At 42.5% G+C, this 23,732-nt stretch overlaps 1 protein-coding gene across 1 annotated transcript in view; it reads left to right on the top strand.

Moving 5' to 3' along the window:
* Nucleotides 1-23,732, top strand: part of LRMDA (leucine rich melanocyte differentiation associated) — a 548,466-nt gene that overhangs the window by 246,342 nt on the left and 278,392 nt on the right. Inside the window, exons 3-4 of the mRNA XM_008068599.2 lie at nucleotides 11,505-11,644; nucleotides 21,701-21,818. Coding sequence (XP_008066790.2) covers nucleotides 11,505-11,644; nucleotides 21,701-21,818 — 258 coding nt within the window. The remainder of the gene's footprint in view (nucleotides 1-11,504; nucleotides 11,645-21,700; nucleotides 21,819-23,732) is intronic.

Here is a 23,732-nt window from a genome sequence, read left to right as displayed (position 1 = left end):
TCGCCCCCCACCCCAGCCCCACACAAATACCTGCAGAATGTCAAATGAGTTTTATGTGTCAGCTAAATTAAAGTATGTGAAATACAGTCCGTGGGCAGACAAAGCGTTCTGTCTTCTGGCACTCGGGACACTTCAGAGTAATTTATTATAGGTCATTCATAAATGAAATGCACCATTATATCTTCCTGTTGCTCCATTTTAGTGTGGAGATCTAAGTTATGGCTGTGAAGAAATCTTTTTAATAGATAAAAATAGAGAAAGAAAATAATGTCACTGCTGCCGAGGAGGCGAAGCCGGTTGTGTTTGCTTGGGCTTGTGTGGTAGGGCGACCTCTGGTGGGAAGCAGGGGGTAATGCCGCTAAGCAAACTTTGCCTTCTGGGAGGTTTCTGGAAGGCTCTGGTGCCGGCCTTTTGCGGGGGGCAGTTCTGGCGAGGGAAAGGAAGGGTAAGGAGCTGATGTGGAAGAGACCTGTGAGGGCTAGGCCTGGCTCTGCCCTTGAGGGTAGATATCATGCTGGGCTGGTGATGAGAGAGGCCAAGGAGAGCCATGATAGTACAAGGCCTCCTTTAAGGAGGTAAGGACCTATCCAGCCTGGGATGCTGTGGATTCTGTAGTGGGAATGGAGTCAGTGTACCTCTCCTGAGATGACAGGCACCTAAGTTCCTTCATTGTTGGTGTTATGGGTTACCAGGCGTTAGAACACCAGCTGGCTGGGGTGGGGAGTTTCCGCAGATCAAAAGAATCATTATCACTAGCTGTTCTTTGTTTTTGATTCAGAGTCTCATCCTGTCACCCAGGCTGGAGTGCAGTGGCACGCTCACGGCTTCCCCAGCATCAACCCGCTGGGCTCTGGTGATCCTTCCGCCTCACCCTTCCAAGTAGCCAGAACTACAGGCTTGCGGTACCACATCCGACCAATTTTTTGATATGTTGTAGAGACGAGGTCTCACCATGTTGCCCAGGCAGTCCTCTCGCCTTGGCCTCCCAAAGTGCTAGGATTACAGACTTGAGCCTCCACACCCGGCCCGCTAGCTGTTCTTTACCGAGCTCTCCTAGGGATCAGGCACAGCGCTGGGCTTCTTCCACGTTAGCTTCTTACCCCTCCTTTCCCTGCATTATTTTTCATTCCTGTGAAGCCTTGTGAGAAGGGTGTGGTTCTTCCATCTATCTAGATGTGAAAAGAGGTGAGGTATTAGGCCCACAGCCACATGATTACCAAGATGCTAGGTCCCAGATTCAGTCTCAACTGTGGTTGTATCCAAAGCTCAATACACTCTGCTGTGTTGCTCAAAGTCCGATGGCCTTGTTTTTATTTTATTTATTTTTCCACTTATTTATTTATTTGGAATCAGAGTCTCATTCTGTCTCCTAGGCCGAAGTGCAGTAGCGTGACCACTGCTCACCACAGCTTCGACTTCCTGGGGTCAGGCATCCTTCTTTCTCAGCCTCCTGAATAGCTGGGACTACAGGCTACTTGCCTGGCTAAAATTTTTGTTTTAGAGACAAAGTCTTGCTGTGTTGTCCAGGTTAACTCCTGGGCTCAAGCGGTCCTCCTGCCTCTGCCTCCCAAAGTGCTGGGAGTACAGACATAGACTACCATGCCTGACTGGCCTTGTTTTATTTGTAGAACATTAGCGATCTGGAGTAGTTAAATCACGTGTTCACATTCACACAATAAGTTAGAAATAGAAAAGGGACCAGGGTACTTCCCTCTAGAACATAAAATAAAAGCAGATGTACATGTTAAGGTTAACACATGGAGGCTGAGGCAGGAGGATCGCTTGAGGCCAGAAGTTTGAGTTCAGCCTGGGCAACATGGCAAGACCCCATTGATAGATAATAATAATATTAATACTTATAATAATAATTTAAAAAAGTATTTATTAGCCACTGGTTATGCGTCACACCATAAGTTAATGTTTTGTTATATAAAATATTGTCTTAGGCGGGTCTTGCTGCTATAACATAGCAGCACAGACATGATTGCTTAAACAAGACATTTACTTCTCACAGTCTAGAGGCTGGAGGTCTGAGATCAGGATATCAGAAATGTTGGGTTCTTGGTGATGATACTTTCTGCTGTAACACATGAAAGAGAGAATAGAAACAAGCTCTCTCACATCTCTTCTTATAAGGGCACTAATCTCATCATGAGGGATCTACCCTCATGATCTCATTACCTCATCTGCACAGCCATTATATTGGGGATTAGGATTTAATCATATGAATTTGGGGGAGACACAAATTTCAGTCCATAATAAATATGCTCCTTGTGGCCATTATTTTTATTTTTATTTTTATTTTTTGAGTTGGAGTCTCACTCTGTCACCCAGACTGGAGTGCAGTGGCCGCTCCCGGCCACCGCAGCCTCGACCTGCTGGGCTCCGGCGATCCTTCTGCCTCAGCCTTCCGAGTACCCGGAATTACAGGCAAGCGCTACCATGCCTGGCTGATTTTTTTATTTATTGTAGAGATGAGGTCTTGCTGCCCAGGCGGGTCTCGAACCCGCGGGCTCAGGCAATCCACTCACCTCAGCCTCCCAAAGGCGCGGGATTACAGGCTGAGCCACCGAGCCCGGCTTTCCATTATTAATTGGTACTCTAATAAAAGTGGAAGAGGAAGGTCTACCAGTAAATTAACAGTTTTTGTCATAATAAAATTCTGGTGCATTTTCCTTTCCTCTACTGTTTGGTCAACAAAGTTTCCAAGTCATTGTTTGAAAAATTATCGTAGTTAATGTGTTTTATGTTTTCCTTGACTATCTTAAGTGCTCAGTTGGACAGTATTCCCAAATCAATCTAGGACAGAAGGATTATTAGTCCAGAATTTAGATAATGTGGTTGTTCGTGTCCTATGCCCCAGGTCTCCATAGACTATTAGAGTCCATGAATGTGGGTTCACGGTTCAACTTAATCATGTTGAGGTACATGGCCTTGGACAAGTTGTCCTTTATGATCTTTTGTTTTTTATTTTTAAAGAAATAAGTTGGACTGGATGATAGTCTTATTTTCAGTATTATTATAACCAGAGATTAGTGGACTACTTGGCTCCATAGTACTGAGAGATTTTCTTTGTCTTGGGTTAAGTCCTTACCTTGTTCTAAGCCTCAGCTTCTTAAATCTGTAGCAGTAATACTGAGGGGGTCAAGATAATGACCTGGTATGGATTTAAGCTGAAGGCACTGTGTGGCTTTAAACCTGACGGGTGATGTCACTGTGCTGTTCCAGTGCACTTAATTATCGGTAAATACAAAAAGAACTGTTTCAGGATATACACTATGACTTCTTTCCTTTTTCTCCTCTGGTCTACTAATATGATAGTTAAGATCAGCTTCTCCATCTGCTTCTCAGAAGTCACAGATGAAAGGTAGGTAAAATCAGGCAATAACAGTACAGACTCCACCTTTTCAGCCAACTGACTCTTCTACATAATTGTGAAAATATTTCAGGCTTTCCAAATATTTCTAGGCTCTGTATTACTATTTCTATCCTTAAAATGCCCTAGATGCTAATTGTAACAGTATTTTTTGCATAATAATCCACCCCAAAACTTAGTGGCTTAAAACAACAAATATTCTATTTACAATTCTGTGGATCAGCTGTTTGACCAGGGCTCAGCTGGCTGGTTCTTCTGCTCGACTCACCCTGGGTCACCCATGCAGCCATAGTTATCTGGTGGTACAACTGGTGCTGGATGGTCTAAAATTGCCTCAGATATATGTGTGGAGGTTGGTACCAGGTTTTGTCTAGACTAAATGTCTCTAACAGGCTAGCATAAGCCATTTCACATGGGGGGAGTATTTAAGAGCAGAAGCTCCATTGTGCAAGTACTTCTTAAGTTTACTAATATCACATGTCCCATGAACAAAGGAAGTCATGTACCAACTGCTGAAAAAGTATGGTAGGAGACCGCACAAAGTGTGGGTGTAAAAAGGCATAGGTCATTCCTATAACACTCTGTCCCATCTGTCTTGGCATCTTGTCTCCTTAAAATTTTAAAGGGAGCTCTAGAAACAAGTAACTATTAACTTCCTAAAAAGGTAATAGCTTTTTTAAATAAATTGAATCTTTATATGTTATTAGGAAACTTGCTTCCAAATGGGATTTTAGCTCAAATTATTTTGTGAGCTTTGTTTTATTTTTATTTTTTGCCTTTTGGCACATGTAGAATGATTATTCACCCTAATTTATCTGCCATATAGATACAGATATTTCCACTTTGGTTTGACTCTCAGTTAAATATGTCCATGACAGTCCTCTGTGTTACTAGACCATGGGAACTCAGGTCATTCGTTTATTTTATCCTTTAGCAAAAGGAACTATCACGTCGTGATTAAGAACAACAGGCTCTGAAGCCAGATTTCCTGAGCCTGCCACCTTACTACATGACCTTGGGCAATTTATGTGACATCCCTGTGCTTTGGTTTCCTTTGTCACATGGGGACCATGATAGTACCAAGCCCATAAGTTGTTTTGAGGAATATTCCAAGTATATCTCACAAATAGTCAGTTCTAGTAACATAGTAAGTGCTATGTAAGCGTTAGTTATTATTGTCATTATTATTATCCTAGAAAATTGTATAAGCTCAGGCAGTCTGACTTGGGCCACATTATAACCAAGGCCAGAGTATAAAGTTAGAGTGCTTTTTTGAGTTGCATGATTTACTACCCTAATGTCATTCTGTGAGTATTGGGTACTTTTGGTGAATAATTATGCTTAATTTTATGGAAAAACCGGGAGAGTCTGAGCTTTTAAAATCATACAGATTGTCAGTGGTGGAAATCAGTCTAGAACCCAGGTGTGCCGATTCCCAACCTCAGAGTCCAAAACCTAAAGGAGAGGCAATCAGGGTGCAAGGAGAGGAATTAAGAATGGGGAGAAGTCAATGACCTATGCCCACCATTGCAAGGCTCTGCTCCCAGCTGAGGGTGCAGGGAGTCTTCTCATAAAAGGGATTCCAGAGGCCAGACCCAACATCTGGCAAATTTCTTCTGTGCTCACCAATCAATGCCTCCCTGCCATCTGCATACCTCCTGCTGGACTCCCATCTTTTTTTTTTTTTTTTTACCAGCCCTTTGTTCCACTGTGTTCAGACCTCAGCTTTGGTGTTCTGTCCTGAGTATCTGAAAGCCTGGTTGTTTCATTACCTCATCTTGGTTTGTAGCTATCTCATCCTTCTTCCTTTAGTTCACTTAGACCAACCAGGTGATCACAGACTAACAACTTTAATCTCTTTCTCGTTCTTTCTTTCTCACCCATCCATGAGCATGTATGTACTATCCCAGGCTCTTCCACTAGTAGGGCTAGGGTATTTGGTAATGATCTCAGCTATATCATGTCCAAGTACCCAACCCCAAGTAAGGGACCAAGTAAAAATTCAGGAAAATGTAGGTATTTTACCTTTGCACAATCAAATTATTCTCTTCACCTTCCCTTTTGGGAAGAGTGATACTTCATTTGCGGGCTCTCTGTTTGCTTCAGCACATGTATTGAAGAGACAATGAGTTTGAATTGTGCCAACAGGAAGAAAGAATTGTGCTACATGTTACACAGCTGGTCTGTGGCAAGGAGACCACTGTGCTGAGTTAGAAGATGGGACTAGAGTTCCCACAGTGATTTACTGTGTTGTTTTGGAGGAAGTCTCTGTACCTTGCCAGGGGCTTCAGTTTCTTTATAAAATGAGTAGTATAATACACATTTGAGTATTGTTGAGAGATTGAAGTTGTGTAATACATCGGAAATCACTTTGCAGACACCCAAAGACTTTCCAATTTCTTAGTTCATTTTACTGCTAGCCAAAGCCTCACTGCATTAAAAGAATAAGCCCACATTGGAAATATCTGAGATAACAAAGCTGGGTGATAGCATCTTGTGGTCTCTCACAGAAACACATGAGACTCCTCATTTTGCAATATTTTAAATTCCCTTTTTGTGTTAGGAAATGGAGAGTCACTTTTTCCTCGTCATATACAATTTTTTTAGGACCTAGATATGAATCTAGACTCTTCCATTTACTGGCCCTATGACCTTTAACCCCAATCTCCTTAATTGTTCTTTGGAAGTGGTATATTTCTGACGCATGTATGTGTGAATAAAAATGAGATAATATGTCATTAAACTATATATTAAGCCTTCAGAAATCCTGTATTAGGATTAGCTCTGGCTAAAATCTTCCCAGCGGTTATAGAGACTGTCCTTTGACCTGGGGCTGAGTTCAGAGAAAGGGATGTGCCATTCTCACCTGGGAGACAGCTTCAGACCTGTGTAACTGGACATGCATGCCAGGAGGCTCCCCTCCTCCCTCACGCTCTAAACTTTCAAGGCAAGATGCTGCTTTGATCTTGGGCCCTCTGCAGAAAATCTCCCTTGGCAAGCCTAGTCACGACAGCTGGGCTCCACGATGGCAACTTTCTGTAGACAACACTGAAAAAAAAATCTCAACGCTAAGTACTCCGGAGAAGACTTGATGAGGGAAACCAGGTGTGTGCCGAGAATCCAGCTGGAGAGAGTTGAAACTGTGCCAGGTAGCTTCACGTTTTAAAAAAGAAAAAGAAAAAGAAAAAGAAGAAAAAAAACCAGGCACCCTTAGGAGAATCCCTGAAACGGCCTCCACTGTGGTGGTCTTGATTAGCCCAGGGATACCAAGTTTCTTCCACTGATTGCCCCTGGTTAATTTTCTATGCAACTTGACAAAAAAGGAATGTGACAAGTTCTATCTCAGACCTCAAAATCAGTCAAGACAGGGCTGTGTTTGTCCTTGCTGACCCAGGAGACCATGAAACCAATTAGAACTCCTTCTCGTGTTTCATCCTCTGGTGGTGCTGTCAACATAAGGATGAAGGGCTGGTCCACAGCATGCAGGGAGGAGGTGCTAGTACTTCCTGCCTGGTGTGGATTTGGGACGGACCACCTGACTCAGCCCAGTGTGTTATTTATTGGCAGTTGGAAGGTTTAAGAAGATGAAGCTTCTGCCACACAAAATACCCTAAATGAGGCTGACTCTTGAAAACCCCTTGCATAGAATGGCTGAAGCTTCTTCGAACCTGCAGACCATTTGTCCAAGAACTTACTGTGACCGGGGCATTCGAATGATCTACTTCTTATGGTCTCCTGATCAGGGGGCAGATCCAGGCTTTGGGGAGTATGAAAGTTATATAATTTGAGGGAGCCCTCTTAAAGACAAAGACTATATAATTATAAATGCAATATTAGCTAAGAAGACGAATGTTTACTTGGAATTAAAATATATCAAAGCAAATTAAAGCAAAATATATTAAAGACAATTTTTTTTTGAGTTGGAGTCTCACTCTGTCGCCCAGGCTGGAATTCTGTGGCACACTCATGGCCATCCCAGCATCGACCTGCTGGGCTCTGGCGATCCTTCCACCTCAGCCTTCCAAGTAGTTGGAACTACAGGCACGCACTACCACATCCGGTTAATTTTTTATTTCTTATAGAGATGAGGTCACGCCAAGTTGCCCGGGCTGGTTTTGAACCCGCAGGCTCAGGCAATTCACTCGCCTAAGCCTCCCAAAGTGCTGGGATTACAGTCTGAGCCACTGAACCTGGCCTAAAGATAATTTTTAAGTTGATAAATTCCACAAATGTCAAAATACCTAGGAAAGTAACAAACTTTTTAAACTAGATGTGCCTGTATAAGAGCTTTTTTCCTGCAAATTTCTATATAGCTTCATTATATGATAAAATTTGGTAACATTTTCTGTAGAGAGGATAAAAAGATAGTTCCATCTGTGGCATGGTTGACCAAAAATTGATTTTTTTATTTTTAACAGTTTAGAAATGTTTCTTTCTGTGTCATCATTCATTATTGGTAATTATACCACCACATTATTAGTAAACTTTTAGGGTTATTTCATTTTGGAGAAACTCTTACACATTTCTTTGACATATGAGCTATATAAGACTTTAGGACATTTCGAGTTAGTTGTGTGTGCATGTATGTGTGTGTACATGTGCATACACTCAGTAACTGTATCTTAAATACTCTTTGAATTGATGAGTTCATTAATCATTTTATCATCAGTTTGTATTGGTCTCTGTATATTTGTGTCATCATAGTAGATAGTGGGCATATTACTACAAGCCATTCTTACTGGTACTATTAAAATAATTTAAGCAGACACAGAAATGATTGCACACCATACAGATAGAACCAAGTGAATCATGAGTAAATGAACATAAGTTCCCCTTAGCTAGGTCCTCAGGATTCCCATAGCTACTCCCATTGTCACCCAACTCAAAGGGAAATATGATGGAAGAAGACAGTGATGAGAGAGAGCGATCTTAACTGATTATGGTTTAAATGACCTACTTTTGCAAATTTTACAAAAATACATGGCCATGTTCCTATTACTAGAGCCTTTCCCAGGGTCTTAGAAGGAGGCTGTGCAAACAAGGAGCCCCTCACACCTCAGCATTATTAGCTTCATGGTAAATCTACATGTGAAGATTTACTCCAATTAAACTGGGCTTGCTTCCCTGGGTGATGGCGTGCTAGACTTCCTTCAGTCATCACTAAGTGTTGAGAAATGACTGGAAACTCAGTCCATCGAGGTTGCCCAATGTTTCTTCAACATAAAGATCTTGCCGGTTTTGAGTTCTCTTTCTGCATATTCCCACCTTCATGTAGTAGATGAAAAGGAGCCAAGGTTCAAGGAATTTTTCCTAAGAGAAAAATAGGTTTAGTTCCAGCTTTTCCATGCATAGTAGAGAGGACTTTCCCTACATCATCTGGGGCCCTTGTCTACATAAATAATTGGAAATATTCCAAATCAGTATTTCAGCACCATTGGCACCCCATTCTCTTGCAGTCCCATACACACACAAAGAAATACTCTGCTGGCCAGAAGGAGTGATCAGTGTGTCTGGTAGCCCCCCCTGGAAGGAGGGCCTAGCCTCAAGACTGCAGGACAACCTGGGATAGGCAGAAGTCCTAGTGCTCCTTGGAGCATCTGATAGGTCCCATGGGTGGGGTAGAGGATTAGAGTGAACCCTGAAGGGAACAAACCAGGCCTGGGTCTGAGGTCTATGCAGGTTCAATTCCAAGCCTGGTGTACTTCACCTGACTGATACTGATGGCCTGGGTAGTCCTGGGTACTGGATGGACACTTAGAAAGTTTTGAGGAAGGCAGTTCAAAGCACAGGGCCCCTGGAAGTGCCTCTGCCCATATCTAAGGGCAGTACTGACAGGACTCTTTTTTATTTTTCTTTTTTTCTTTTTTTGATATGAAGCATCTGCAGATAGAACCTACTGGAAAAGTCGCATTTTCCCTAGAGTTGGTTACTGTCATTGATTATATTTAAAGCATTTTCTTGAATATGATGATTGAACTTGAAGAAGTAGTGTGTTTTATCTTCGGTGATGAAATAGGTTAATGTCGGATTCCTGGCCAACCACCCCCCATACTTCCAACCTTATCCCCCTGGTGGGATTATCTCTCTGGCCTGCTACATGAACTCTCATTCCCATCCTCTTCATATTAGTGTTCCTTGTGGTCATCCTGGGATGTTATCTGTGAATGATAAGAAACTTCCATATTCATGTTTTCTGTCTTTGTTTAGGAAATGGGGAGGATATTGGCAAATTGAAGCCAGCAGTGGATGAGTATGCTCACGCCACTCTTTTGCTAGTTTTCCCTCTTTTTTGCTTGTGCTCTGCTTCTTGTCTCCCTCCTGCTTCTACCCAGAGTACAGTATTTAGTCTTGTAGATGGTGGCAACAGATCATGCAGACAAAGAATGCTTGAAGAAACTTAGTTTGAGAAATAAAAGATTTAAGAAAGGCACATGAGCTTCAAATATCTGCAGGCTCATCATGTGGAAGAGAAGAATGTTTTATTCTTTGTGACCCCAAGCCGTTAAATTGGGTCATTGGATAGAAGTTAGAAGAAGATTCAATCCCAAGGGAAAGAGAAACGATTGTGGTTGTCAGAAATGGAATGTGCTCTGTTGTGGTGACCCTTGGCAAATATGTTAGAGACTGGATTCAGATGTTGGTTGAATTTGGAGTTCATTCTTCTCTGGCAAATTGCAATTAAATTTGAGAAATCTGTATATCATCCCAAGGTTGGATAACATCCTGCCAGAGCAGCAACAGCCCTTTTCTTTGGTGCAAGTGGGCCCCACTCCTGGAAACTATACTCTGAGTATCTAGGACTCTTGTCTACGGCGTGCCCTTACTCGTTTCAGCCCTGTGTATTCTGCTGCCATTCCCTGCCAAGGGGCCCATTTGGTACGCTGAATTGTCCAGCTCTTCTCCCATATGCCTCTGGAAATCAGGGCCTATCTAATTATCACCTTGCCTAGACTCAACTCATCTCTATATGGCTTGAGCCAGGAGTTGATATAAGTTGTCATTAAATTCTTTCTAATATCTGTCATTTCATGAATTTCTGGTTCTTGCCTTATTTGATTGCCGATGGACAGTGGATCCCACTGGGGGACAGCTCCTAGAATAACCTCACTGCTGTGTCCCTCCTCTGTCTTTTCTCTTTCATTATCTCCTTCATAGAGTATTAGATTCACAATAGAGTCTCAGAAAATGTATTTTGACCTGCCTGGTTTAACTAAATTTATCCTAACTTAACTTCTGTTGTCTTTTCCTTCTAGCCTTGTTGTCCCTTTCCCCCAACCCATTGCTTTATGCCACCAGATCAGAAGAGGGGTCAGTCCTGTTTGCATCCATGCCACTCCCATATATTTCAATGATACATTTCCACACTAAGAGAGAAAGAATATATATATATATATATATTTTTTTTTTTTTTTTTTTTTTTTAGTGGAGTCTCATTCTGTCGCCCAGACTGGAATGCAGTGGCCGCTCCTGGACACCGCAACCTTGCCTGCTGGGCTCCGGCGATCCTTCCGCCTCAGCCTTCCGAGTAGCCGGAATTACAGACATGCACTACCACGCCCGGCTGATTTTTTGATTTATTGTAGAGATGAGGTCTCGCTGCCCAGGGGGGTCTAGAACCCGTGGGCTCAGGCAATCCACTCACCTCAGCCTCCCAAAGGTGTGGGATTACAGGCTGAGCCACCAAGCCCAGCTGAAAGAATATATTTTTAATGTGATCGTTGGAAATAATTTCTTGTCTTCATTATTAGGAAAAAATTAAGTTTTATTTACTTGAAGATGGTAAAATTTTACTATGTAGAATCTACCCTCTTATCATTTTTTAAATACAGAATTGTAGAATAAAGAAAAGTATAATGAAATAATCAAGTTCATTCATTCTCCCTCAAGTAATCTGGGCTCAGCCTTACCTGCCCAGGGAAGAGTTGGGCTGTATTCCCAAACATAGGAGTGAAAAACTAGCAAAACCATACACCCGTAGCTGAAGATGTTTGATTTCAACTCTTTACCCCCTGTCGTCTCACAGGAGCAGACTGGGATCATCAGCTGTTAGGCTGTGCCTGTCAGTTATGGCCTATGCTCCTGGCTAAGCCTTTTGTCTTCCTGGATCAGGATCCTTAACCTTTGTCACATCACTGATTTGGAGTGTCTGCTGGATCACTTGGCAGAAGTGACACCAGCTTTGGAGTACCTCAGTCTGCTGGGCAATGTGGCCTGTCCCAATGAGCTGGTCAGCTTGGAAAAGGATGAGGAAGACTACAAGAGATACAGGTGAGTGTCCACGGGTTGGATCATGATGGAAGAAGGAAAAAATAGCAGCTTGGGTGGATGATATTATACGAGGGGTGCATTATAGATGTTTGGTGGCTATCAGTAGGCTTTCACCTTTTGGTAACCTAGAATCATTGTCTTCCTTTGTTGAGGTCACAGAAACCATAAAAAATGAAAAGTTGTTCAGTGGTTTAGGTCAGGGGTTGACAAGCTTTTTTGAAATAAAGGGCCAAATAATAAGTGTTTTAGGCTTTGAAAGTCATATGAACTCTGTTGCAGTTACTGAACTCAGTTGTAATGCAGAATTAGCTGTAAATAATTTGTAAATGAATAGACATGACTATGTTTCAATAAACTTTATTTATAAAGCTAGTAGCCAGCCAGATTTGCCCCATGGGACTGTATGTAGTTTGCTCACCCCTGCTCTATGTTGTAAGATCTTTCTATAGTCGGCCTCAGAGTCACTTTTTGGAGAGAAACAACTTCACACCAAAGTTTAGGGAGCTCATATACAGTCCCAAGAGGAAGTCCCACAAGTCCTGGATCTCTTCACCATAAGCTATACTTCAGTGTCTACCAGCCATGTGCTTTGATGGGCTCCAAGTAGAAATGCTTTTTTTTTTTTTCTTTTCTTTTCCTTCTCTCTGCCTCTCAACCATCAACTTTGAAACCTCTAATCCAAACTCACCTCTCTTAGGAATCTTCTTGATCTTACCCGTTTTACTAAACTCATGTTTTATTCTCCTTCTTCATTTAAAATTCTTTGTTCTCTCATTCTTGATTGTTGTTTTATAACTGTTTTAATGACCTTTTCATATGTGTAGCCCCTCTATTATTATATAAGCTCTCATTAACACTCCACCTGAATCAATGTGGGTGGAAGGGAGAGAAAGGAAAGAGGAAAGGAAGAGAAGACAGGGGAAGGAAGGAAGAAGGAAATACTAGGTGGGTAGAATACCTGGAAAACAGATTTGGAAGGGTTGGGGAAAAATTATGGCTTGGGAGAAACATGTTCTGTTGGGACTCATATGAGAATCTGTGGTAACTGATGAAGGAAAGTAGTGGGGGGTATTCATTTTGTATAAAGACAAAGCTGTTAGAAATACTGAAGGCTACTGAATTTTGTAGATTAACACACACACACGTTAGGCTACAGTAGGATTTTGGTTGTACTTCTTTATTGGGGATAATTTTATACCTTTGACTTCGATTTCTAGGTTTCTTGCTTAATTTTATAGGGGTCTTAGACTGTTATTAAACCATCTTAGAAGACAACTCTAATCCTACTTTTTAAAAAATTGTTGAATCCTTATTCATTATGAAGATTTTCATTTAGGATGTAATGCTATAGATTTGAATATGAGTTCTGCTAAAAGAAATAAGCTTAAAATTCAGCAGGTGAATACTTACAAACTACTAAATCGTCACTTTAAGTTGTTTCATCACTTAATCACTTGATTTGCTTCTTTAACACTCTTATCAACTTTGAAGCATTTAACAGCCTGATTTCAGGTGTGAAGGAGTCATTTAAGGCGTATTTTATCTTCTTGCAGCCAAGCTATTTTATGATGTGTCTGGAAAGGGTCAACGAAGTCTGAGAAAATTCTCCTAATATTTTTTTTTTGAGTTGGAATCTCACTCTGTTGCCCAGGCTAGAATGCAGTGGCATGCTCACGGCCACCGCAGCCTTGACCTGCTGGTCTCAGGTGATCCTTCTGCCTCAGCCTTTCAAGAATTGGAACTACAGGCACGCACCACTACACCTGGCTAATTTTTTTATTATTATAGAGATGAGTTCTCACCAAGTTGCTCAGGCTAGTCTAGAACCCATGGGTTCAGGCAATCCTCTCACCTCGACATCCCAAAGTGCTGGGATTATAAATGTGAGCCACCATGGCCAGCCCCCCAAAAACATTTTTTTTTTTTGAGTTGGAGTCTCACTCTGTCGCCCAGACTGGAGTGCAGTGGCCGCTCTCGGCCACCGCAGCCTCGTCTGCTGGGCTTCAGGGATCCTTCCGCCTCAGCCTTCCGAGTAGCCGGAATTACAGGCATGCGCTACCATGCCCGGCTGATTTTTTGATTTATTGTAGAGATGAGGTCTCGCTGCCCAGGCAGGTCTCGAACCCGCGGGTTCAGGCAATCCACTCACCTCAGCCTCCCAATGGTGTGGGATTATAGGCTGAGCCACTGAGCCCGGCTCCAAAAAACATTTTTAGGAAACTAAACTCTGGGGAATTCTCATTTGTTCTCTAACTTGAAAAGGGGGCTTGATTACCTGTTTGCTGGAGGTGGCTTGAAGCTAACTTTCCCTCTCAGAAGCCGAGTACTTACGGGGAGATACAGAAACCTCTGGGCACTTCAGATGCCCAGTGCCCATTTGGAGTCAGATCTGTTTGGATGTCAACAAATACAGTTAACAAGCAAGACATTATCATTCTGACTTAATCCAAGTGCAGGTTGTGGGTCATGATTCTTTAGGGAGGACTTCATTCTACAAGAGTAATCCATTTCATAGGCCAGCCTAGCCACCCTCCAAGCCTGCTCTCCCCACTCCAGGTCTATTCCCCTGGAAGGAGTTGAGGAATGGGGCTGGGAAGACTAGTTGTTAATGCACATATGGCAAAGTTGCCATGAAGGACTGGATTCTAGAGGCCACACAATGCCAAAATCATACGTAGTCAATATTACCTTAGAAAGTTTATAAGCCACTCACAATGATGGCAAGATGCTTGCATTCTGAGAGAAATAGGAACTAAGAACAGCAAGGGGAACAACAGTAAATGTGCTCCCATCTAGTTACACATTCACTCCACAGCATCCGATGCTGAGTGGAATGGTAGGCTGATTCTCCAGCACATTCAAATTTTTTATTCATTTAATTTTATTTTTTATTGTTGGTTTGATAAGCATTCACACTTGTATTTGGAAGAGATGAATATGCGTATGATACAGTTCCATTCTATGGTCTGTAAGCAGCTCTGCTTTGTTCTTCCTGGAGTTTGTGCTCCATTTGCCTTTGAGAAATTTTAGGGGTTTCACAATACGACTTTTGAATCTGGAGTTCCTGTGACATTTGTGTTTATACAAAGCAATGTAGCTGACTTTTTTTTTTTTCTTTTTTGGTAAAATATTTTCCTGGCCCTTCATCCACAAAGCATGAGGTCTGCCTTCCTTCTAGCTGTTACCCGGAGCCTAATAGTAAAGCCTCTATGTAAATTTATGTGACATTTTCACTAGAAAATTGCTTAAAAAATGAATGATATTTCTACAGTTTACTGTTTTTCACTTTAAGTACACTTTCTGACAATATGTCTTCTATTAATCATTTAAGCAATACTAGGAGCCTTAAAGGAGTGTATTCAGAAGCAAGAACCCATGGTTCATTTAGTGCTGTCTAAAAAAATTTCTTATTGATTGGCATCCTCTGTGGTTATGTGATGTAATATTTATAATATGTCACCCAGCCATACATCAAAACAAGTGTGTCTGTTGTTTCATTTCCACGGGAGTTGTTGATTTCAAGGAGGTCAGCCCAGTTTTAGGTCATGCTGTGGCCAACCACTGGACCAGAAATGGGAAGTGACTCGATTTATATAGTTATTGGAAATGGCGTCACAGAGCTTGAGTTTCTGAGACTCTCTCCTACCCTCCCCCCACATCTATCCCTTTTGCTTCCTCACTTACCCCCTGTGCACCCAGTTGGATTTTCTTGGCACACATCCCCACAGTAAAACGGGCTCATTAAATTTGTATGTGAGCATGAACATACTACCAAGTTGTTGAGTAGCACCCTGGCCCTGCTGGGGCAGGAGGGAAACTATGCCTGGGGTTTCTCTTTCCCATTCATCATAGTTTATGGCTGAGAAATATCCACTGCCATGTTATTTAGGAGCTTAAACCTGTCTGAACTTTGCTGTGTGTGTATATACACTGTGCTGCTATTTTGGGATGAATGTTGAATGGAGGCGAATGTGATAACCAGAAGCCTCCAGGATTTGGGCAGGAAGAGAGCGGCAAGGCAAGGCTTGGCCTGAGAGACCACCATCATGCTAAGAAACCATGCTGGGCCCCTTGCAGACTTCCACACTGGCCAGAGTAATGAATTAGTGTGAGAAACTTGGGTGCTCAGAATGTTATATTTCTTATGTTCCTTTGGCAATCTTTTTCCTCCATCTTACTGCAGAAAGAACAATGGCCCACAGTAGACAAGTCTGGACACATAAGGAAGTTGGTCTCATGGTCTCTCTGCTCTTCTTCAGTCACTAGTCCTTTGTTGTTCATTCTCTCTCGCCACTCCAGTTTCTGGTTGGCTTTGCCTTCCTCCTTCCTCCCTGGTAGCCCCTTCTGTGTTCCTTGCCATGTTTAATTATTTAAAACGTGACACCCTTTCTTTGTTCCCTCGCATGAAGTAGCCCTGGGGCCTGCCCAGCGTCTGTAGCACTCAGCCATGGGGAAGGAGGGAGGGACCCTCCACTGTCTGGCCTCCCTGGGCTGCCACCAATTCCCAGCCGAATAGGAGCTGTAAAACTTGTGGCTTACATAACCCAGCGAGCATTCTCCAGCTAATCTACAATCTGGGCTTTGAAGATCACAAGAAAGCAAAGGTCACGACCCAAAGATCAAAGTGACAGAAGCCCACAGAGTAATTGCCGGTTACCCTCTGTAGAGGGCCTGGGTCTGTCCTGTGGGTGTATTGTTTGCAGGGAGACTTCAAACATGCTGCTGGTGAACTGTGAGGAAAATCAGCTGGCCTTTGCCAGTAGTCAGGCATTCATTAATGCTGTAGGTGAGCTCACCTCAGCTCATTAGAGTGAGATCATTGTCATCTCTCTGAGCATCTGGAGTTATTCCACTCACAGTGTTTGTTCATTATTCTTTGGTCTTTATTAACTTTTTCTCATAGTCTGTTTTTACCTGGAGGTATGGAGTGGTGGTTATGTAAGGAAACTGCAATAATGAGAAAGGACAATGTAGATGTATTTATTGTAAATCAACTTTGAGGCACATCAAATTCAAACAAGGTAAAGTTTGAAGGAGACTTAAACATCATTTGTCCCATGCCCTTCATTGCACAGATAGGGAAACTGAGGCTCAGAAAGGAGACAGACTGAACCAAGATCACACAGAAAAGATACACTCAGTCTGGCTCTTTCCTACACCCTGTTAGTTCTCAAACTTTTCATTATGAAGACCTCCCCTCCTTTTAATTTTCTCCTCCATACTTTAAAAGCTTTGGTCTCTCAAATAAGCTGCATTTAAGGTATTGCTAACTTATAAAATTATTATTAATCAGATACACTCAGCAGTTGAGCAGTGCTTTTGATCAGCATGAGGTAACCAGTGTTTCTAAATGGAGTTGATGTAATCTAGTCAACAGCAAAGATTCATGATGTTTCATTGGCGACCTCACCCTCTTCTGTTAAGCTTTGTGAAAGATTGAGCACTCTTCATAGGACACCCACTGCCACCTTTTCGTGCCCTGATAGGGCATCAATAGCCTGCACCATGTCTCCCTGCCTATCCCCATGCATGGGAGCAAGAAGGCAACAAGAAATAATGTGAGGAAACATAGAATGCCATAAATAGAAGGAAGTAAAAAAACAAAAAACAAAAAACAAACTCCAGTAACCCCCATGCCCAGTTCTCTCAAGAACTGGAAACTTGGTATTTTTTGAACAGAATGTCAGAGAAAGAAACGTGGCAGTCAACCCCACTAGAAGGCCATGGAGACCCATCTGGACTTTTCTGTGGTTGTACAGTGTTACTGGGGAGCAGCCAGTTCCCTGGGGGTAACTTGTGGGCAGGAGGAAAGAGCATCCTCCTCTCTCTTTGAGGTCTAGATGAAAAATACCAGAGCGTCAGGACTGAAGCAGAGAAAATTGATTTTGGAGGGAGAAAAACAAAAAATGTTTCTCCCTGTTCTTTTGCTCCAACTACTAGTTTTAGCTCTATCCTTAGAGGAATCCTTTAAGAAATAGAACATTCTGTATGAAGAGAGAAAGTCTGAAAAACTCTGTGTGCCGGTCCTCACATGTAGGAAATGTTTCCAGACAGAGACAAATGGATCTTTAAGCACCTTCCTGGGATCCCTGATCTCCCGCCCAGCACCTCACCCTACATATTGCAGCCAAGACCTGAGTCCCACCTCCCCCACCACCACCCCCAGCCCTGGGGGCTTTCCCCCAGCCACCTTGAGAAGGTCAGAAAAATTGGAGTTGCCCTCTGGAGCTAGGGACGTGAGACTTAGAACTTAGACGGATCTCTTTTCATTAAGCAGTGCCCTGGCTTAACAAGCAGTTTTATAAATCTGAGGCTGTCTCCGGGTGTCGCAGGATTTATAGATGGGGGTTTCTGCCATAAAGTGGTTTATGATGGCTGCCTTCTGTGTTATTAGTAGCTGTCTCTTCCTTCAACCATTGCTGTTTGATAATAGCCTTAAAACACCCAGAATTACTTACCTGCAAGCCCCATTCCCGATGCCCCTGTTGACAGTCTGAATAAGTTTAGTGCCCTTTTGTTGTACTTTACCTTCAAAACAAACTGATTGAACCATCAATAGCTCGTGGAAGCTGACAGAGGGATGTCATCTGGACTAGCCCTTGTGATTGCAGGTTATCTGGGGGAGTTAACCTTCCTGCATTGTTAACTGAAATGTTTTATGTACTATGCAACTTTAGGATACGGCTGTGATAACCCCAGTAACTAAGTAATACATCACGGTAAAGAGATTTTGGTGCAACAAATAACCCTGGATTAAATTTACAAGGGTTGAATTGATATTGTAAAAGCCTTCATTCTGTGGCTTCGGGAATCCTCTCTTGTATTTTTATGGCAAACTTGTATTATACTCAGGATTGAAGCTGCGGCTTTTGATACTCTGACATGACCTAGAACAAAGAGAAATAGATCTCCCAAGACCACAGTGGGACAGGCAGGCAGGAAGCCCACTGACTTATCACTTGGCAATAATGTTTGGAGCCAGTTCCAAGCCACCAAGGGGCAGGAAGATCTGGTAGATGTGGCCACTGTCTGGGGTCTGTGTACCACAGGCATTGGGCCAGGGCACACCATTAGCAGAACTGGGAAGGAGACTCATCACTGCCTTGCCACCCTCATAATTCCAAAGTTATTACTCCTCATGGTGTTATTTTCACTAGGACATTGGTTCTCAGCAAGGCCAGCAGCATCAGTATCATCTGGGAACATATTAGAAAATGCACATTTTAGGCCCCACTCCAGAGCTACTGAATCAGAAACTCTGGGGATAGGGCCCAGCCATCTGTATTTTAACAAGCCTCCAGGGATACAGATGCCTGCCGCTCTGCTAGACAGAATATAAGCTCTTTGAGAGCACAAGCCTTCCATTCTGTTCACCACCTTACCTCAGCTCCCAGCACAGTTCCTGACAGGCAGTGGCTGTTTCATAATTACCTGTTGAATGAGTGAATATATGAGTAAGTACATGAAAGAAGACATCTCTATGGGAGATGCTTTGGACCCTGAGTTGAGTCTCAGGTGGAACTATTTGGGGCAAGTCTTCCTAGTGTCCCCTCAAACCTTTCTAGCAGCAACTCCACCTGGAAACAGGCTGGCCCTCAGGATGGATGTCAAGTCATCCCTGGTTTCATGGATGACTGGCAGCCTGTGTCATGGGCTGTCTCTTAAATTGTAGAAGAAGAGTGATCTGAAAACAGCAGCTCTTTGTCATCTAAAATTCTTAACTAGCTTAAAAGCCAGCACCTCTCTCTCTTTCTCCTTTGATTTCAGGGCTGTGATCCAAAATGCGGCAAAATGACAATGTGCGGTCTGTTGTCATCGTGGTTCCTGCCAGCCCCGTGAAGGCATCTTTCACTCCATCGTTAAACATTGGCTGATTTTCTAATACTGCTGTTTTCTTCACCTGAATATTCATCTTTTCCCACCCTACACTTAGTGGGTGTCTTTACTCCCTTGCGCGTCACTCCTGACATATTGTTTCTGTCTGTACATGTCTTTATTTGAAAGAGTCTGTTGTCATCAAGGCTTTTCCTGCTACAAGCAGAAGATGGAAGTTTTCTCTGACATTGACTGAGGCCGGTGGGAGTTCTACTGGAAGATAGAAAAGACATTTGGGCCCTTTGTGGAACTTTTTTGATTTGGGATAAAATTAGGGGGCATTTGTGGGGGAAAGGGAGGAACTCGGGGTCAGAAAGAGGGAATAGATTGAGGCCAGGGAGGAAGGAGGAGGTAGTTAGAAAGTCAAATTTTCAGGACCTCAGGAATTGAGGTAGACATTTCTGAAGAAAGAAAGTCTACCTCAAAAGAAGAATGTTGGAGTATTTTGACTTTAACAGTAAATTACATGAAGATTATTCCTGGAGGTCTCTAAACTATTATCTCTGGTTTTTTAGTGATCAGCCAAGTATTTTACCCAGAGAAGCATATGAAGGCCACTTGGTGATATGAGACTACCTCATGAATGTGGGAGGTGGCCTTGGGAGCCCAAGGCTCTGGTGAAAGGAAGGCACACTGTATACTCCAAGTAACATCTGCACTGAGAAAGACTTCAAGGTGCTTTAGAGTTTGGTTCCTTGATGGCCCCTCAAGTTTTCTTTCATTCTGTGAGGAATTTTGGCCCTCTTCTCTGTGCTCTCATCACTACCTTATGCATAACTTCACTCTTGGCACTTAGATATGCTGATTTCTGATTCCTCTGAGTGTATATTTTCCATTGCATTGAGAACCTCTTTAAGATTAAGAACCATATAGTCACTTCTGTATCTCTAGGGCCTGGCATTTAGTAGCTAGTCAAGAAATATCTGTGCAACTGAAATGAACTGGTATGTTATTGACTTCATTCAAATGCCAGTTTCTAAGGTGTGATAAAAATGAGCAAATAAGTTTGCCCTGGTCTTCAAGAAGCTTATAGTTTAGGTGAGGATGTCTATTGAACACCAAGAAAATAATAAGAGAAGAACAAAATTTTAGACTTTCTGGTACTGGCAGTGTTTTCTAGGAGTGCTGAGAAGAGGAAAAACAATGTGGGCTAGAAGTGTGGAAAAAACCTCATGGGGTTGGAGCTTAAGAGATAAGTGTATACTGAGGAAGGTGGGTGTATTACACTTGACACTGACTACTCACATCTTCTTCCTTGGCAGGATAGGGTCTAATCAAGTGATTGATGGAGTTTGATGGAAAGCATCTGGGTTGGTGACTGTCACTGAAGAGAGAGAAGCTTAGACACATGTCTATGCCTTTTATATATTATTATGTATTTACATAACTCTACCCTGGCCAAATGGATATTCTTGTCAACTCCAAATACATTTGAGTATAGTTCATTACATGGCTTGTCTTTGGAGTCCATATTGGTTGCCAAAGAGTCTTTCTGGGGGAAAAGAGAGCACAAAGCATTTATTGGGCTATTACTATTCCCCAGAAGTCAACTCCTTCTGTTTCTCCTTGATAAGGATAATCTTCATAGTGCTAGTGTGGAAATAATCCAGTGATGGTGAGACAAAGTTCTCAAGACCCCTGCTTGATCTTCAAGGAAGCATTTCTCAGCTTTGCATGTTCCTTATTTCTATTCCAAAGTCATCCAGGAAACTCCAGTCTAGTTTTATTGTCCTGAATGGCAAGTCAAGACCTGTTTCATCTTCAAATTGAAGATCTGTTGTTATCTCAGAGATGAGAAGAATACAGATGACCTATAGGAATGACAGTGGCATAAAGGGTACAATCAAGTCATAGGTTAGTTTTACTCAGAACTTCTGGGTAGCACTGAAAGGGTCCTACTGGATTATTCAGGTATGTGTGTGTGTGTCTGCCTTTCAACCAAGTGCAGCCATTAGTGTGTGTTTCTAAAGTTTAGTTTTGCATCTTTTTGAAATATAATCATTCTGACTTTCCCAGAGAATGATTGTTCATTCTTTGTGAAAGAAGAGAGGAGAAGCAGCAGCCAAAATTTAAACTCCTGAAGACCTAGCGGTTTGGATTCTTGAGACTCAGACAAATTCTCTGGATTTTTGAGGCTGTTACCTCAACCCTCCTGAGTTGTCTCTGACTCTTCTCTTCTAGATGTTTTGTTCTGCATAAGCTTCCCAACCTGAAGTTTCTGGATGCCCAGAAAGTCACCAGACGAGAACGAGAGGAGGCGTTAGTCAGAGGAGCCTTTATGAAGGTGGTGAAGCCCAAGGTGAGCGGCCTACTTGCTGGACTTCACAAGGGATTTACATCACATGGCACTGGTTATGCTCCAGGGCATGGAAGATGCCTTACTGTTTGTTTAAAATGCAGGTGGGATCTCACACCAGGCATATACCCTGGATACGCTGTTGATCAAACATGAACTAGGATTGGGTATACATTGTTTTCCTGTAACCCATGCTAAGGTAAGGGGACCTTATTTGTAAGTTAGTCTCACCCAGGTGACTGTTTTACCAATAGAGCAGCACTGTGCATGGCCCAGTGGTGAAATTCTTCAAGGGATTTCAGGCCTCCTTCTTGAAGATGTTCTCAAAGTGGGACCTCTGCAGGTTTGGAACTGAGAAAGAAGAAAGCATTGGGAATGGTTAGGATTCTGGGGTGGGTGGGATTCTTCTAGTGCTTCAGAGGGGGCTCTTCCTTCTTGCTATCAAAGGGGAGCTAGGGGAAAGTGATTTTCTTCCATTCCAAGGACTCAGCAACTCTCTGAGATATAGTTAGTATGGAAGGCTGACAATATGTCCCCAGGCTGGCATGTGCTCCCCACATGTATCTCTCCAGAGCTTGTCAGAATGGTGTTTACTGACCTTTCCTTAACCAGCTGAGTCTGCAAGGAGGTTGTGTAAGTGAATTTGGTGTCATCCTAATGGCAGCTTTGATGACACAGGGGAGATTTGGTTTGGGGTCTTGGATTCAGAAAAAAAGGAGTTTTTTTTTTTTTAAAGGACATTGATGACTCCTTTTGGGAGGAGTTGGGGTCCTTCAGTGAAGCCAGATGCTGGGGAATGGACCCAATGACCCCCAGTAACCCCTTTGGAGTACCATCACTGCCTTGGGGCTCTGTGGAACTATGAAGTCACCTCCCATGAGATTGCAGTTTGTATGTTGAAAATGCTGGCACAGAAACCCTAGAGGTCTAGTTTATTCTCAACTATTGACTAATAGTACTCTGTATTTGCATTGGAAGTGATTAAGGGGGGGAGGGAAGAAAAAACAAACAAAAAACAAAACAGAACAATGAAATCTCTTCCATTAAGCTGCTCAGCTGGCAGCAGACCTCAGGCCACTCACTTTGTTTCCCTGAATCCACGAGGTGCAACTTATTTCCCGTTATGCTGAATAAAATTGCTAGCGGTTGTGAAAATATACGATACAGGTGGTATAATACTGGCAGATAAATGGATTGTTACCTGTTTCAGCATGTGGGAAGTGAATTGAGTGATTCATTTCATAACGCTTAAAGTGTTAACCGTTCTCCTTATCAAGGCATGAGTTTGACGTATTACACGACTACCTTTAGTTATTCCAGCTTTTGTAATTTTTTCCAAATGAAATCATTTATTTTTTGGCCTCCCCTCTCCTTTTTTGATGAAAAATTCCAAAGTCAATATCATGAAACCCAACAAAAGTACACGTGAAGTCTTTATAATATCTTAGGTTATGATAAATACCTGCCCATCCTACGTTTATGTGTGTGTGTGTGTGTGTGTGTGTGTGTGTGTGTGTATGTGTGTGTGTGTGTGTTTATAGAGTAGATCGGTACTTAGTCTGCTCTCATTGTTTTTGACATGGGAAGATCTACATTGTCATTGACCATCCAAAGGTATAATAAATGTAATGTCTACCATATTTGGATGGAACATTCAGTACGTGCCTACCATTCTTCTAAGGTTCTTTGTATATAGAGCTTTGAATCCTCATATAACCCTATAAGTTAGAAGGAAGAAGTCATTGGCTAACTTTACAGATGAGGTAACTCAGTTCCAGAAAAGTTAATTGGGCTGCCCAGGGTCACCTGGCTAGTAACGGAGCTGGAGGTTTTTTTTGTTTTTATTTTTATTTTAGACAGGGTCTCACACTGTCTCTTAGGCTAGAGTACCATGGTAAGATCATAACTCACTGCAGC

This window comes from Carlito syrichta, unplaced genomic scaffold (genome assembly GCF_000164805.1).
Source record: "Carlito syrichta isolate Samal-C Ts95f unplaced genomic scaffold, Tarsius_syrichta-2.0.1 Scaffold311316, whole genome shotgun sequence".
NCBI lineage: Eukaryota > Metazoa > Chordata > Mammalia > Primates > Tarsiidae > Carlito > Carlito syrichta.
This window is presented reverse-complemented; position numbering and strand designations above follow the sequence as displayed.